The 15318-nt window shown below is 40.0% G+C and overlaps 1 protein-coding gene across 2 annotated transcripts in view; it reads right to left on the bottom strand.

The window, feature by feature from the left end:
* Positions 1–15318, bottom strand: part of RGS22 (regulator of G protein signaling 22) — a 101372-nt gene that overhangs the window by 80554 nt on the left and 5500 nt on the right. For both annotated transcript variants that reach the window (XM_054016643.1, XM_054016644.1), the window contains exons 3-4: positions 12624–12686; positions 4617–4838 (exon numbers count right to left, since the gene is read on the bottom strand). In XM_054016643.1, coding sequence (XP_053872618.1) covers positions 4617–4838; positions 12624–12686 — 285 coding nt within the window. The remainder of the gene's footprint in view (positions 1–4616; positions 4839–12623; positions 12687–15318) is intronic.

Raw genomic sequence — 15318 nt, 5'->3', positions numbered from 1 at the left:
CTAGGGCGCGCTGTAGCAAAGCATGCAATCCATATCTGTCTGGAAAGAGCCATCTTAAAGCAAAGTGGGATGAATTGTGCCTCTCTGCCTTAGGGAGCAGCCTGTAGGTTCTTGGGTGTTATAGTTTTGAATTCTAAGAAATAAAGTACTGGTACATAGCAACCGTCCAGCAAGAGTATTTATGTTTTTATCTAATTTTCCTGTGTGTATGCCATGAACATAATAAGCAGTTATATACTGGGTTAATTCTGACATCAGTGGAATTATTACTGATTTACACCAGCATACATGAGAGGAGAAGCAGTCTATCGTATCGTATAGTCTCTCTCTATTGGCTAATAAGAAATAAACCTAAAATCTGGCACCTTTGACAACTTTATAAATCCTGAAGCGTTTAGTTTTTTCACTTCTCTCAGGTGTATTTCTCTGTTCCTAGATTTTATTATAGTGACTTGATTGCTGGTGAAATTGATGGCCTGGAAGAATGAAATCCTCAACTTGTCCACAGGTGTAGTATAGGCAGGGACAAAATGATGGATATTTAGCAGTTTGCTACCTCAATTAATTAGTACTGGGCTAGGTCCTGAATTATCTTTCTGTGAGCTAATATTTCATAAGGGATAAGGGTTATTTCTGCTCCATAAATATCCCCAGGGGAGTTAAACTATCTAAATTACTTTGAAAAGTAGGTGGTTTCTTTTAAATAAAAGAAAATATATCAAAACGTGGAAGGCTTATGTTGGCTGTGGGTCATATCCTTTGTGGAAATGAAGAATAATTATTTTCATCCTTATAGTGTATGCCTCTTTTTGGTAACTGATAAGGTTTTTGGAAATACAGAAGGTTGTCTCTTTATTTTGGTCAGTCTCCCTCGATGTAAGAAAAATATTTGTAACATTTATGTACCAGTTGAATCAAATCCTGGTGTTTTATTTGAGTTATTTATAACATGTTTAATTCTCCTGTGAATGGATGATATGTAAAGTTATATTTATCATCTGAAGGAAAGCCTTCTCAGAAAAAGAGTTCTCAATTGAATACAGTAGATTTTGTAACTAGGGCAAGCTTTAGGTATTGTGGGACCCAATCCAGCATAGTTTTGAAGCATCTGTTTAACTTTAGGCATGTGGATGGTCTCATAGACTCCTCAGGTTTTATTTAAGTGCTTTGCTGGAACCTATGTAAAGTAAGATATGCAGAACCTCTACCAGTTTCCTTCTCTACTTGTTAATAGTTCTTCCCATTACTGCATATGCCTTTCCTTCATATATTTCACCCCCGATTGATTCTTGACTGACCTCAGATCAATGCATACATACCCCACATCTGTAATAAACCAACACATGTACCCTTTTCCTGTTCATAAGTCTAAACAGGCTGAGAGGGAGACGAGGACTGAGAAAGAGAACACAAGATGTATTATCGCTGTTGGCAGGATACAACAGCTGTGGCTGCTTTCTTCTACTTTGTGTAGCTGCTGTACTGATTTTTGGCATGCTGGTATGCCCCAGCAGCTTCTGAATTCATGCCTGTTAATCATAGGTACCACACAAAAGCTGAGGGGGCATACAAATAACCCATCCAGGATGCCAGAAGGAAGAACAGAGGTGCAACATGCCCCCACCAAAAAAAGTGTCAGGAATGCCCTGAAGAATATTTTTCTTTATAAAGGTCACAATATTTCCCTTATGTGAAAAATCCCATGGAGGGTCAATTATTCTTAGAAACAATGCAGCACTGTCCCCCTCTCCCAACCTATGTGAGAGGCATTAGTGGTGGTGAAGAAGAGGCAGGATATTCAGAGAAACCCAGCAAAAACCCTGCTGATCTTAGGAAGAAACATATGCCCTCTCTGCAACACCACTGAAATCAATGTACTTGATTATTTCAAGGCTGAATTTGACCTAGAGCAGAGGTTCATAACCATTTTTGGTACCTTATCTGGACCTTGGATGTTGAACCTGCCTATACTGTGGTCTCTATTACTTAGTGACTCCAATACCATCACTTCTTGAATTTGCTCCTGTGGGTTACTTAAGACTAAGTCAGGAACAGCTTCAGTTCTCGTATGCGCTATAACTTGTTGTTCCAAGAAGCAGTCACTTACGATGTCAAGAAATTGTTTCTCAAACTTTGTCCCATTGTGCCATTGGACTTGTGTATATGTGAGCAGATATAGGCGGTCAGTACTATACTTTTGTTAGATTTTGCTGCCTCTTTGACCTCTCTTAACATTGTGCATTCAATTTTGTTTTCTTATCTGGAGGCCGATATAGTGCTACTGCCCCATCTCTTCAGCCTCGTCTGTCTTTCCTGTTTAGTTTGCCACCAAATATTGCAGTACTGCAGATATTTTTCTCATTCTGTTGTGAGCCAGAATCTCTGCTTCACCAAGTTTATGCTCAGCAAAGCAGAGAGGCAGCCGGTTAGAGCTCTCTGATTCTCTAACTGGCTGCCAGCCCTGGCATAAGATAGAGCAGCCTCATTCCTAATTTTGACAGGGCATTAGAACAGGGCTGTCAAAATTAATCGCAATTAAAAAAATGGATCGCTATTAATCGTGCTGTTAAACAATAATAGAATACCATTTATTTAAATATTTTGGATGTTTTCTACATTTTCAAATATATTGATTTCAATTACAACACAGAATACAAAGTATACAGTGTTCACTTTATATTTATTTTTATTACAAATATTTGCACTGTAAAAATAAAAAAAAATAGTATTTTTCAATTCACCTGATACAAGTACTGTAGTGCAATCTCTTTATAATGTAAGTTGAACTTACAAATGTAGAATTATGTACAAAAAATAACTGCATTCAAAAAGAAAACAATGTAAAACTTTAGACCCTACAAGTCCACTCAGTCCTACTTCAGCCAATCACTCAGACAAATAAGTTTAGTTATAATTTGCAGGACATAATGCTGCCCATGTCTTGTTTACAATGTAATCTGAAAGTGAGAATAGGCATTCGCATGGCACTGTTGTAACCGGCATCACAAGATATTTATTCATATGTCCCTTCATGCTTCAACCACCATTCCAGAAGACATGTGTCAATGCTTATGATGGGTTCTGCTCGATAACAATCCAAAGCAGAGAGGACCGATGTATGTTTATTTTCATCATCTGAGTCAGATGCCACCAGCAGAAGGTTGATTTTCTTTTTTGGTGGTTTGGGTTCCGTAGTTTCCGCATCCGAGTGTTGCTCTTTTAAGACATCTGGAAGCATGCTCCACACCTCATCCCTCTTTTGGAAGGCACTTCAGATTCCTAAACCTTGGGTCGAGCGCTGTAGCTATCCTTAGAAATCTCACATTGGTACCTTCTTTGCGTTTTGTCAAATGTGCTGTGAAAGTGTTCTTAAAACCAACATGTGCTGGGTCATCATCCGAGACTGCTATAATATGAAATATATGGCAGAATTCGGGTAAAACAGAACAGGAGACACACAAGTCTCCCACAAGGAGTTCAGTCACAAATTTAATTAACGCATTATTTTTTTAAAGAGCCTCATCAGCATGGAAGCATGTCCTCTGGAATGCTGGCTGAAGCATGAAGAGGCATATGAATGTTTAGCATATCTGGCATGTAAATACTTTGCAACGTGGGCTACAAAAGTGCCATGTGAATGCCTGTTCTCACTTTCAGGTGGCATTGTAAATAAGAAGCAGTGAGCGGTATCTCCCGTAAATCTAAACAAACTTGCTTGTCCTAGCAATTGGCTGAACAAGAAGTAGGACTGAGTGGACTTGTAGGCTCTAAATTTTTATATTGTTTTGTTTCTAAGTGCAGTTATGTAACAAAAAAAATCTACATTTGTAAGTTACACTTTCATGATAAAGAGATTGCACTACAGTACTTATATGAGGTGAATTGAAAAATACTATTTCTTTTGTTTATTCATTTTTACAGTGCAAATATTTGTAATAAAAAATAAGTGAGCACTGTACATTTTGTATTCTGTGTTTTAATAGAAATCAATATATTTGAAAATGTAGAAAAACATCCACAAATATTTAATAAATTTAAATTGGTATTCCATTGTTTAATGGTGCGATTAATCATGATTTAATTTTTTAATCCCAGTTAATTTTTTTTAATTGCGTGAGTTAACTGCAATTAATCAACAGCCCTAATTAGAATAGCCTTGAATAAAAGAAACTAGAGTCACATAATTTACTCCAATGCGATATAAGCAACAATGGGAATAAACCAAGTTTCTCAGTATACTGAATGTTATTTTCTTTCTATGCTGCTTTGGCAGTATAGCTGGGTCTATACTAGGAATGCCTTGTTAGTAGAGTACTGTGGTATTCTTATACTGGTAAAGTGCTCCAACCGTAGACATGGCCTAACTTTTGTCTTAATATTAGTGAGCATTCAGACCACCAAAACAAATTCTACTTTACAGGATGCACGTGTGTAGTTCAGTTCACTTGAACGGAAGACCTATGTGCATCTCAAGACATAATTTGGCCCATCATACTGTTTTCCTAACACACAAACTAACATTTTTCCCAAGATAACAAGCCAAACACAACAGTAACTGCTGTCAGTATCAATATAATTGGATTTAAATATAAAGTCACTGGACATAACGTGCTTACCATAATACTGTAATTTGGGTCAACACTGAAGTCTGGAAAAATGCTGCTCTTTTTGGAAAGCTGCCCATCATTCTTTGCCTTCCTTGTAACATCATAAATGGGACTGGGAGGTTTCTGATTATGTAGAATTTTTTTCAGCTGGTTTTCCAGACATTGTGGGGTATCATTAACTACTTCAAAAACGCCAAAATCAGGATTAAACTTAACTGGCTCTGCAAAGGTCTGCAAAAGAAGTTGTAATAAGAGAAACCTTTCATATAAAAATTCCTGTTTCTGCAGTAGGGAAGCACCTTACAGAATGCAAGATAGTATCATTAAACATTTTCCTTCTTCGTTCCATGGCTTTTGCTAGGGACTGCAATAGTAAATCTGCATGCTTGCCACTTTTCCTGCTCATTGTAAGGTTTTCCAATAAATTATTACCACAGCTCTCAACTATATCTAATTACAAACTATGTCACTCATTTCAACCCTAATTCACCTTCTTCCCATGCAAATATAGGCCCCAGTACAGCAAGTGCTTGCTCACGCACTTAACTCCCATTGTCTTTATTAACAGTTCTGCAAGAAGCTCACTTATAGGATCAGGTCCCCACTTCTCGGTTTATACCACAAATTATTGAATCCCATATCCAGTGAAGCTTCTTGCTCTACTTTTTTGGTGGGTGGATCATTCTGAGTGTTTGGCATATATAGTAAAGGCTTATGCCTTGTATTTAGATATAGTAGGTCAACAGCCTACCAAAAGTCAAATCCAAGAAACTTACCATATACTGCCAATTCAGTCAGGTACTGTGTAGTATATAGGATGGGCCAAATCCCACCTTTAGCTATGCATATGCAACTTTTGCCAACTCCAGGGGCTGTCTGAGAAATACCCAAAAGCAGGGTATGGTCATCATTAGTTTGTTGAGTGTTGTGGATACTAGATTTTCCACTGCCATTTTTCCTATAAACCCAAACTAATCATACCTTTCAATTTTTACATTTAGCAGAAATGTTGGGGGAAATTACAGATAGATCTAATCAAAAATCTTGGATGATGCCCAAAAACATTGTGAAATTGAGGTTCTGTAAAAGCAGAACATACAAATAGCCCACAATCAAATTGTAGGACAACAAACATTTTACATTAAAAAGAATTTCATAAAAATTAAAGGTGAAATCCTGGTCATCCACTCATTGGCAAAACTCCCTTTGGCTTCATACAGTAGGGACAGGATTTCACACAGAGTTTGTAAAATTGGTGTTTTACCTATATTGGAGAATAAGATTATTTTTTTTCAATTGGCATATTTTTCATTTCATTTAGCTTCTTGTTTTTTTATGAGAATGCATACCATAGGCCAGATTCTGTTCTCTGTTGCACCAGTTTAAATCCAAAGGAACCACGTTGAACTCCTTCCAATTTGTCAATATCTTTCTGGTAATGAGGTGCCCAGATCTGAACACAATATCTTAGGCTACAGCAGAACCATAGAAATGGTCTGTTACATTGCTTTCACATCATGTAATTCCTCTACCTATAGGCCCTGATTCAGCAAAGCATTTAAACACATGCCTAACTTCAAGCATGTGAGTAGTTTCCATAATGTCAGTAGGACCATTCACATGCTTAAAGTTAAGCATATGCTTAAAGCTTTATTGGGTCAGGACCATACTGTCCACAACTGTAGTGGTACGTTTCACAGCCATATCACTCTACAAAGGCACATCTAATGTTCTGTTCACCCATGAATCTCTTTTGACATTGTTATTTTCCAGGTTTCTTTGTGGCTTTGATTCTTTTTCTCCAGATATATTAGCCTGCATTTTAAAGAGGTTCTGTTGTTGTTTTGTATTGTCTCCAGAACTCCCCCCAACCTAATATCTGCAAATTTCTTATATATTTAACCTTAATTTGGGCATTTTTTGATTTTTGAGTGATTGTGCAACCTTAATACTGACTGAACATATTTTTTATTATTTCATTTCCTATTATTTTTAAAAAGAGGGTCATGGGGGAGAAAAAAACCCAAATTTCCCAAGCTTTGATGTGTTCTCCCTTGCAGAAAAATGCAAACGAGGCATAGAAATTCCATAATCTGGAACTATTTGAGTAGACATCACCGGATTATTTTAGTTCTATGGTATTTAAATTGAAAACTAACCAAGGACAACATTAATTTATCACTCATATCTACTTTTACTCAATCTCTAGTACTTGATTCGTAGGCTGGATTTTTCATTGTGCATTCTAATTAACTGAACAGAAAACATCTGGCAACGTTAATGTAGTGAAACAGATGCCAATGACAACTTTTTAAATATAAATTGTGTTGTCATTTTGGATGTTTGACAACAAATCATTTATAAGACATATACACTAATGGAATGAAAAAAGTAAGACTTCAAATAATGTGTATGAGACCAAATCAGCATCAAAGATGTAGTTTTCTTTCACCAGGCTTAGTATGTGCACACATACACACAAGCTAAAACTCTACCAGATAGAGAATATTATCAGCGCCTCAAATAGAAACACCCTTAGAACTGTTAAAACCTTTATGGGGAAGGAAGCATTTACGTCACTGCTTAAGAAAAAAACAATAAACATTTATTGTTATTATTATGATGATAATTTTATATCTGTGATAAAATATGCAGTAAATCCAGGACCCTCAAAAATGTTATGATAAAATTTGAAAGGCAAAAATCAACTTAGTTTGGCCTGGTGGCAAAACACCCCCTCCTGCTTTTGAAAGCCATAAGTGACAGCCGTATCCTAAACATCCAGTATGTGGGACATCAACTCAGTTTCACAAAAGTCACTAAGCCAAAAAAAAACAAAAACAGCTGTTTTCATATTGCTGTTTAGGAAAAAATTTAATAAACAAACAATCATACACAAACAGTTGAAAGCAAATAAACCTCTCAGATATCAAATGCAAACACAATAGCTGAATATGGTCTTGGCTGAAGAACAAACTGAATGCACAGTTCTAAGTTGTAAAGCCTTATAATTAATTGTACTGATGGCACTGTCCTTTATTCCTCCCAAAACAGCAACCATCACTGTACGCCCAGGACATCAGATGTATCCATCTCTATGGCCTCAGCTCTTACAGCTGTCAAAAATATTTAACTTCAGCTGAGGTTCCTAATATGTAACTATGCTCACCAAACCCCACCCAGTCTCATAGCCTAAACCCAAGAGAAAATGAATGTCAACCGCTCAGCATCTCTTAGGATCAGAATCTGAACAGGGAGAAAATGAACAGAGTAAGTCCTAATAAATCATACAATATCTTTTTGACTTTGCCAAAACTCTCTTAAGATGTATACTCTACATAAATGTCAATGAAAGTCCAAACCATTACAAGTGATTAAGCAGCTTTAGGAGTCCAGGGTGAAATCCTAGGTGAAGATAAGTCAATGGCAAAACTCCCACTAACTTCAGTGGGGCCAGGATTTCACTCCCAATGCTGAATAAGGAGCAAATCATGAGCAATTGGTAAAGATTTAATTAATGGAGAAGAAATTAGCTGTTTGTCAATCAGTCAATCTAGTGTCAGTAAGGAGAGAAATAAGGACAACTTCTTCTGATGATCTAGATCAGTTGTTCTCAAACTTTAGCAACCCGAGGACCTCCATTTTGATTTAAAAAATTTTGCAGCCCCCCCAAGCCTTCCCACTCAGCCCCAGGCTCTGCCCCCACTCCACCCCTTCCTCCAAGGCCCCACCCCACCTCTTCCTGCCCCCGTTCCACCCCTCCCTTTCCTCTTCCCCAGGTCTTTCTGCCCCCTGCCCCAAGCGTGCTCTGTCCCCACTCCTCCTCCTCCCTCCCAGCGCCTCCTACATGCCAGGGAACAGCTGTTCCCTGGCATGTAGGAGGCACTGGGAGGTAAGGGGAGGAGTTGATCAGTGGGGCCCGTGGACCCCCCTGGAGTACCCTCATGGACCCCCCAGAGTCTGTGGAACCCAGTTTGAGAAACAGTGGTCTAGATTACTTCTTGAAGGCTTTCATTTAGATTTAGTCCTAGGTTAGGACAGTTTCTGGCAACATAACCTAGGGTGCAGGGACTCAGTAGTGAAAAATCCACTTGGAGACAGGTTGTAGTGGTGCCAAGGCACATGCAAATTTCCTCTGTGCAGCCTGGAAATTATGGGGATCTACTGACCATGATATGGTGCTTCCAAAGAGGTTTAGAGTCTAAAAACAGGGAATACTCTAACTTTTGTCAGCCATCTGACTTGCTCTCTCCCACCCATCCACACTCTGATTTTGCTCCAGTAACATCAGTTTCAAATCACTGTACTCCTGATTTAAACTGGTATAAGTAAGAGGGCAATCAGACTCTGTAGCAGGGTGGTTACCCCACTCCTGCCTGGAAGGGTTTAAAACAGCCCTGGCAGAGGGCTGGGGCAAAGGGAAAAGCTACTGGGCTGATTGGGGAAGTAGCCACAGCTGGGCCATGCCCCAATCAGGCCCCCGTTGGCCTGTATAAGAAGGCTGGGAGCCAAGAGCTCAGCAGTCTCTCTCTGTATTCAGAAAAAGAAGAGTCTGGCTGCAGGGAGTAGAGACAGAGTACCTGCAGTGGAGCAGGGTTGAGGAAAGGCTGGGGAGCTCCAGCCTGGATAGCCCCAGGCTGCTGCCTAGTGGAAGGCCAAGTGGTACTGGGGGTTGCAGAGGGCTGCCTAGGCCAAGGACAAGGCAGCAAGTCCAAATCCTCCTTGGCAGTGATGAGTGGCCTATACTGCAATCTGCCCCAGGGTATTGTCAGGGGGCTAGATAGTGACTGGCAGTAGCCTGATACTGAAGCGAGGTGGGGTTAGTGGGTGGGGGTTCCCCTGGGAGGGGAGACCTAGTGTGTGTGTGGGTATTGCCAGGGGGCAGCACCCAGAGCAAAGGGCACTGGGGTCTTGGGAGGGACACGGGAGCTGAGAATGAGTCAGATCACTGGCCTGCAGAGGGCGCTCCAGAGGCTGGTGAGCTAATTCCCTGGATGACCAGTAGGAGGTGCCGCAGGGGTGAGTCTGCTCCTCTTACAGACCCATAGTGTCTATTTTCTGAAAGTGCAATTAGCCTAAATGTTATTTTATTTCTTTTGTTTAATTTATTTTCAGGATAATTTCAATGGGCCAAATTCTAGAGTCCTTCTTTACTCAGGCAAAACTCCCATGGAAGTTTTGCCTGCATAAAGATTCCAGATCCCTACCTAGATTGTGTGTCTAGGTATTTCTTCTGCAGCCATCACCATTATACCTGGGTGCCAATAAAACCATATAACAAAGTAATAATCAATCTGCAGGACTATATTTGTCTTCCTCTCCACACTACACCATTAATATCTCTGTGTGTGTTTGTGTGCACTGAAGAGAGAGGAAAATATATCTATTTTTAATACCATAGAAGTGTTGAAATATTTTTATCTCCAGAGAAGTAACATTGTCCATTCTTTAGGGCACTTATAGTGGAAAGACTTTTGAAAAGAAGCAGGTCTTAAAATCTGAAGTTGGTAAAATTCATGATCATCCTGATTTCTGCTGTAAGGGAATTCCACAGCCAAGGGCATGCCACCAAGAATGCCCACCTCCCTGTGAGGTTTCAAGCTGGGTATTGTCAGCTCCAGCATCCCTGATTAATGCAAATATTGTGGTAAGTCACAAAGAAAAGGACAGTCCCTTAGATAACCAGAACCCAGCCCACTGAATGCTTTGAAAAGGACTTTAAAAGGGATCTGGAATGCAATGGGAAGCCAGTGTGGCTTGCAGCGTGCAGGAGAAATGTGTTTCCATTCAGCTGTATTACTGTGTAGATGGGCCTGTATACAGTGAAGCAGATGTATCTATCTTGTGTCCTTAACTGTCATGCTTTGGTAAACTATATTCCTGGAGGTGACGAATGTATAGTTCACAGTGCCCAGATCCATATCCAACAAAGAAGGTGTAGCTACCTGGCCAACTGGAGATGGAAATATGCTTATTACAATATTTATGTTTTAAGTATTTTATAAAGGACCATTGCTCTTAAATTAGTCACTTTCTCAAATCACTGCACCTCAGACCAAAAGAAAAGTGTCCTTTTGGCTATTCTGTATAATTTTAGCTTTCAAAGGTTTTTTTTTTTTTTTTTTTCTGACAACTTCATTAAAGTATACATCATTTGGTGTCAGAGTGCACTGAATAATATAACCAAATTGTTTAAAGAATGTACTGTGAACTACAAGAGTATTGCTCTGCGCTATACAGAGTCACTAGTGCTATATTTTTACCATACACTGATGGTATATTCTAAATCAAAAGAGAGAGTGTCTCAAAGTAAATATATGCTGCCTCTGATTTGTTGCATCAAGTCACATGATATTTCTTCAGTTTAACTAGTTGCCTAAATACTAACAGACCTGGGTAATTATGTTTCTAGGCAACAGCTATATCAGCATAACAAAGTCAAAAAGACAGAATTTTCAGTGGAGTGCTTTGAACAGGAATGTTGCACTATCTGAGAGTCAATCTTCTGGAAGAGGAGGGAAGTTGGGAATATAAAATATTCAGGCTACAGTCAGTATTCCAGATAATAAAGGAACTTAATCCTGAAGAGAGAACCCCCTCAGCAGAAATCAAAGAGAAAATAAAGGTGATGAGACCACTATTAATAAAAAGGTCTAATAAATATTAGTTTACATTAAAATACTTCGGATAAATGTATAAGAGAGACTCTGTGGCATTGTTCCTCCAGAAACCCTCAGGGGTTACCTATGTAAAACAATACTTGCTCAGTCAGCATTGCCAATGTGAGTTGTCTTCTGTAGATTTCAGGGACTACTGCAAGTGCTCAGACCATGGAAGCATGGCTCAGGGTCTGTGCTGCCATGGAGGCAAGATGGTGGACTAAGCACTTTGGAAACATAGGGACTTCTGACAGACAGCCCGGCCCTGAACTAGGTGTCTTGAGATTTGTGCAGGGTAGGTCCAAGGACATCCATGGGTTTAGGGAAGCAGACTCCATCCCCACCATCCTTTGTGATGGAATGATCTGGAGGAAATTCAAATGGAAACTCAGTTTCCAAACAAACATGGGGTGGAGGGGGTATTCTTGTGATGAGGAAAATCTGACCCATTTAAGATGTAAAATTGCTACATCACAGAACAGTCCAGCTTTCTCAATAGATGGCCTAGGCTTAAAGAACATCAGGTTTAGGTTTGGATTCACACATACTAAAGCAGCTGGAGAGAGAACTCCCGTGTTCTTCTTACAGTGCCTTCACTGTTTAGTTGAGAGAGTTTCCCAGGAAACTTGCAGTGAGAGGTACTATACAGTATAAAGGGAGAGAGCTTCTGTGGGAAGACAGTATCATCACTGTGGGCCATACCCACACTCTGGTATATTCCTTTACATGCTCACAAATTTTATTTAAAAATCAAAACTGGTTTTTAGAATCCAATTCTACCATCTTCACCCAGGCAAAATTCCCACTGAAATCAAGGAAATTTACTTTCAGACAGAATCAATAATGGTGTATGTGGGGGGGAGGTGCATCTCTAAATTAAATCAGTGGAGATGCACCACTGCTGAATTGTTCTTTAGTCTCAATGACCCAAGAGATGAACTAGGACTAATATTGGCAAACTTGAATGCCTTAAATTAGACACCTAAATAAAAGTGGCCTGATTTTCAAAGGTATTTTAACATAAGCACTAAATATGTCTTCTTCACTTCTAATCTATAATATTTTGATGAACTGCAAGTTACATATATAGATTGACCTGAAGCAAGATAAATTATATCCCAAGAAGTCCAGATACTATGTTGTATTTTATAGATATTGGCAAAGCTTTACTGATGATAACATCTTAAGACATTAGATACTACCATTAAAATATAGAAGCCCTTCAAAAGAATTGGAAAGCCAACAGAACACTTTAATTTAAAAAACACAATACACGTTTCCAAGCCAGTTTGCTTTAGTACTAATCACAATAAAGTTTTTTCTTGGGTTTAGGAAGAAATTAATATAACATACTTACTGGAAGATTCAAGAATTCGTTAAAGTAGTTCACAAGCATATCATCTGTCGCTAAATAATCTTCCTATGGGAACATGAAAACACAAGACAATGTTTAAAGTAATCTATGTTGATGTGTATTTGTATATATTATAGTCTGTTATACTATGATTTGCCTTAAAGCAGATCAGAATTTTTGCACAAAAGTAGACTTTTCACTGTGTCATTGTATTGTTATTTATATTGATTGTACATGTAAGCAGAGTCAGACTGAGCTCTACTCTGACATCTGGTGGTAAATTGTGAAAAAGGATTTCAGGGGCTGATCTCATTTGCATGGGCACACCCACCCACCCCCCAGCATGAAGGGACTGCTTGCCCAAATAGTCACTTTGGCTGCTGTGGGACCCCCAGTCTCTTTGTTATCATGGCAGGAGTAATAAAGTGGTGTTATCCTGGTTATGTGAATCAAGGACAGTAGAACTGTACTTGGCATTTTATGATGGAGGGACTTGCCCTCAACTAAGTAGCACTCGCTAGGCAAGGGACATGGGTTCCAAAGCCCAGTGAACTAAGAGAGGCTGGGAACAGATATATGTACCTGGTAATGTGGGCCCCCTCTTCTGAGGGCCCTAAACACCATTTTGACCCCTCCTCTCTCTGCTGTGTAATAACAGAGCTAATTTCGACTCCATTAGTAGTCTTATTACATGCTGATTCTTAGATCTAAGCATTAGACTTACTTTGGGCGAGTGGTTCTGAGTGTGCCAGCACTGGGGCCCCCCTAGTAACACTGAAATCACTGAGAGCTGTGCTAAGTGTGGGGGGGAGACTGAAGACATATTGTTGAGTGGCTAGCAGGATGGCTAGTGGAGAGGAGAGGCACGGCTAGCAGGACAGCTGGTGGTGAAGACTGCAGCAAAACCCTGTGGAAAGGCATGGCAATTGGCCGTCGACCCAAGCAGCGGAGCATGTAAGATGCCACCATACCTCCCCCCACTTCCACCCAGGCTGGGAGGTAAACTCTGCAGATGAACTTCTGAACTCTGGGGCTGCACTAAGGACAGAAACTGTGGGAGGGGTGACTTTAGGGTTTCTGGACTTAAGACCCTGAGGGGAAAAGGACACTGCCAAACTTACTTGGTGGTGAGTCTTTTGCTCATGGTTCGTGTTATGAATCCTGTTTGTGGTGTACCCCAACATAATGCTGCATTGTTTCCCTCCTTTACTAAAAGGCTTTTGCTACACTCAGACTCTGTACTTGCAAGAGAGGAAGTATTGCCTATTTGAGGCACCTGGGGGGTGGTATGTAATTGTCCCAGGTCACTGGGAGGGGGCTTGAGCCGGTTTTGCATTGCGTTATTGAAACGGAACCCCTAGATACTGAAACCGGCCCTTGTTGCTGTCAAACAGTGATGTGCTCAATACTATACAAAACATACAAAGACAGTTCATGTGCCAAAGAACGTATAGATAAAACACTTGTAAACCTAAAAGCTAGTAAAAGTAGGAAATTTGCAAATTTACTTCTGAAAAAAATTGATCTGCAAGTAGCCTATATATTCCTGACTTATTCCACACCCTCCCACCCATCTGCACCAGGGAAAGAGGAATGTAGCTGCTTCCATCCCCCAACTGATACCCACAATGGGGTAGCCACCAAAGGTGAATAAGAGGGTGCTAATGAGATCTGAATTTGGCCTGCTATATCAAGCAGTAGTATGCCATAGTTGGGGCCATCCCAAACTGGGAATTTCCCCCGTCTTAACTGCTGAAATCAATGGCAAAACTCCCACTCATGTCAATGGGCAAAGGAACAAACCAGCATAGAATATATTCTCTGTTGGCTTTTTAAAAATATGTCAGCTTCATGATAGAGAATCCTGTCTAGTTTTTAATAATGTCAATTATTAATGGGTCAAATACCTTGAGATAACCTGCGACAATACAGAAATAAGCCCCCTCCAACCACACACCCCTACTTGTCAACTATACCACATACTGGAACTCATACGGGGTATATCCTTGAACAACTACAACCCATAGTCAATGGGTACCCCATCCTGAAAGAAATTGTTCCTGAGCCCCCTCTTCTGGCCCAAGCAACCCCCCAACCTCTCCAGGCTCATCAGCAGAAGCAAGCTCCCCACAGACCAGGACACCAACTCAAAGCGGCACCAAACCCTACCAGAAAAACAGATGCAAAACTTGCAGACAAAACTCCACTGCTACAATGATCAACACGCCTCCAACACACCTCTCAAGATTCCTGGGTACTACCCATGCCTATTACAACACGTGTTGTACCTCATCCAGTGCACTAAATGCCCCAATAGCAACTATGTGGATGAAACCAGACACTCACTGTGCTCACGAATGAACTCACACAGGAAAATGAAAAAGAACATATCACCTGTGGGTGAACACTTCTGACAAAGTGATGGCTCTATAGCTGATCTATTAGTCCTCATCCTCAAAGGAAACCTGCACAACACTTTCAAAAGACAAGCCTGGGAGCTTAAATTCATAACTTCGTTAGACCAAAAATCATGATCTTAATGAAGACTCTAGATTTATGGTTTATTACAACAATCTGTAACTCACTTTTTGTTTTAGGACTGCAGGGGTATTAATGGGCCACTTCACCTTGAATGGTCCCTTAGAATATGTGCTATTTATGTTAAACTATCCATTCAATCTTGTATTCAGCTGTGATA

This window comes from Malaclemys terrapin, chromosome 2 (genome assembly GCF_027887155.1).
Source record: "Malaclemys terrapin pileata isolate rMalTer1 chromosome 2, rMalTer1.hap1, whole genome shotgun sequence".
In the NCBI taxonomy this organism is placed as follows: Eukaryota; Metazoa; Chordata; order Testudines; family Emydidae; genus Malaclemys; species Malaclemys terrapin.
Note: the sequence above shows the minus strand (reverse complement) of the source record. Positions and strands in the feature narration are given on the sequence as shown.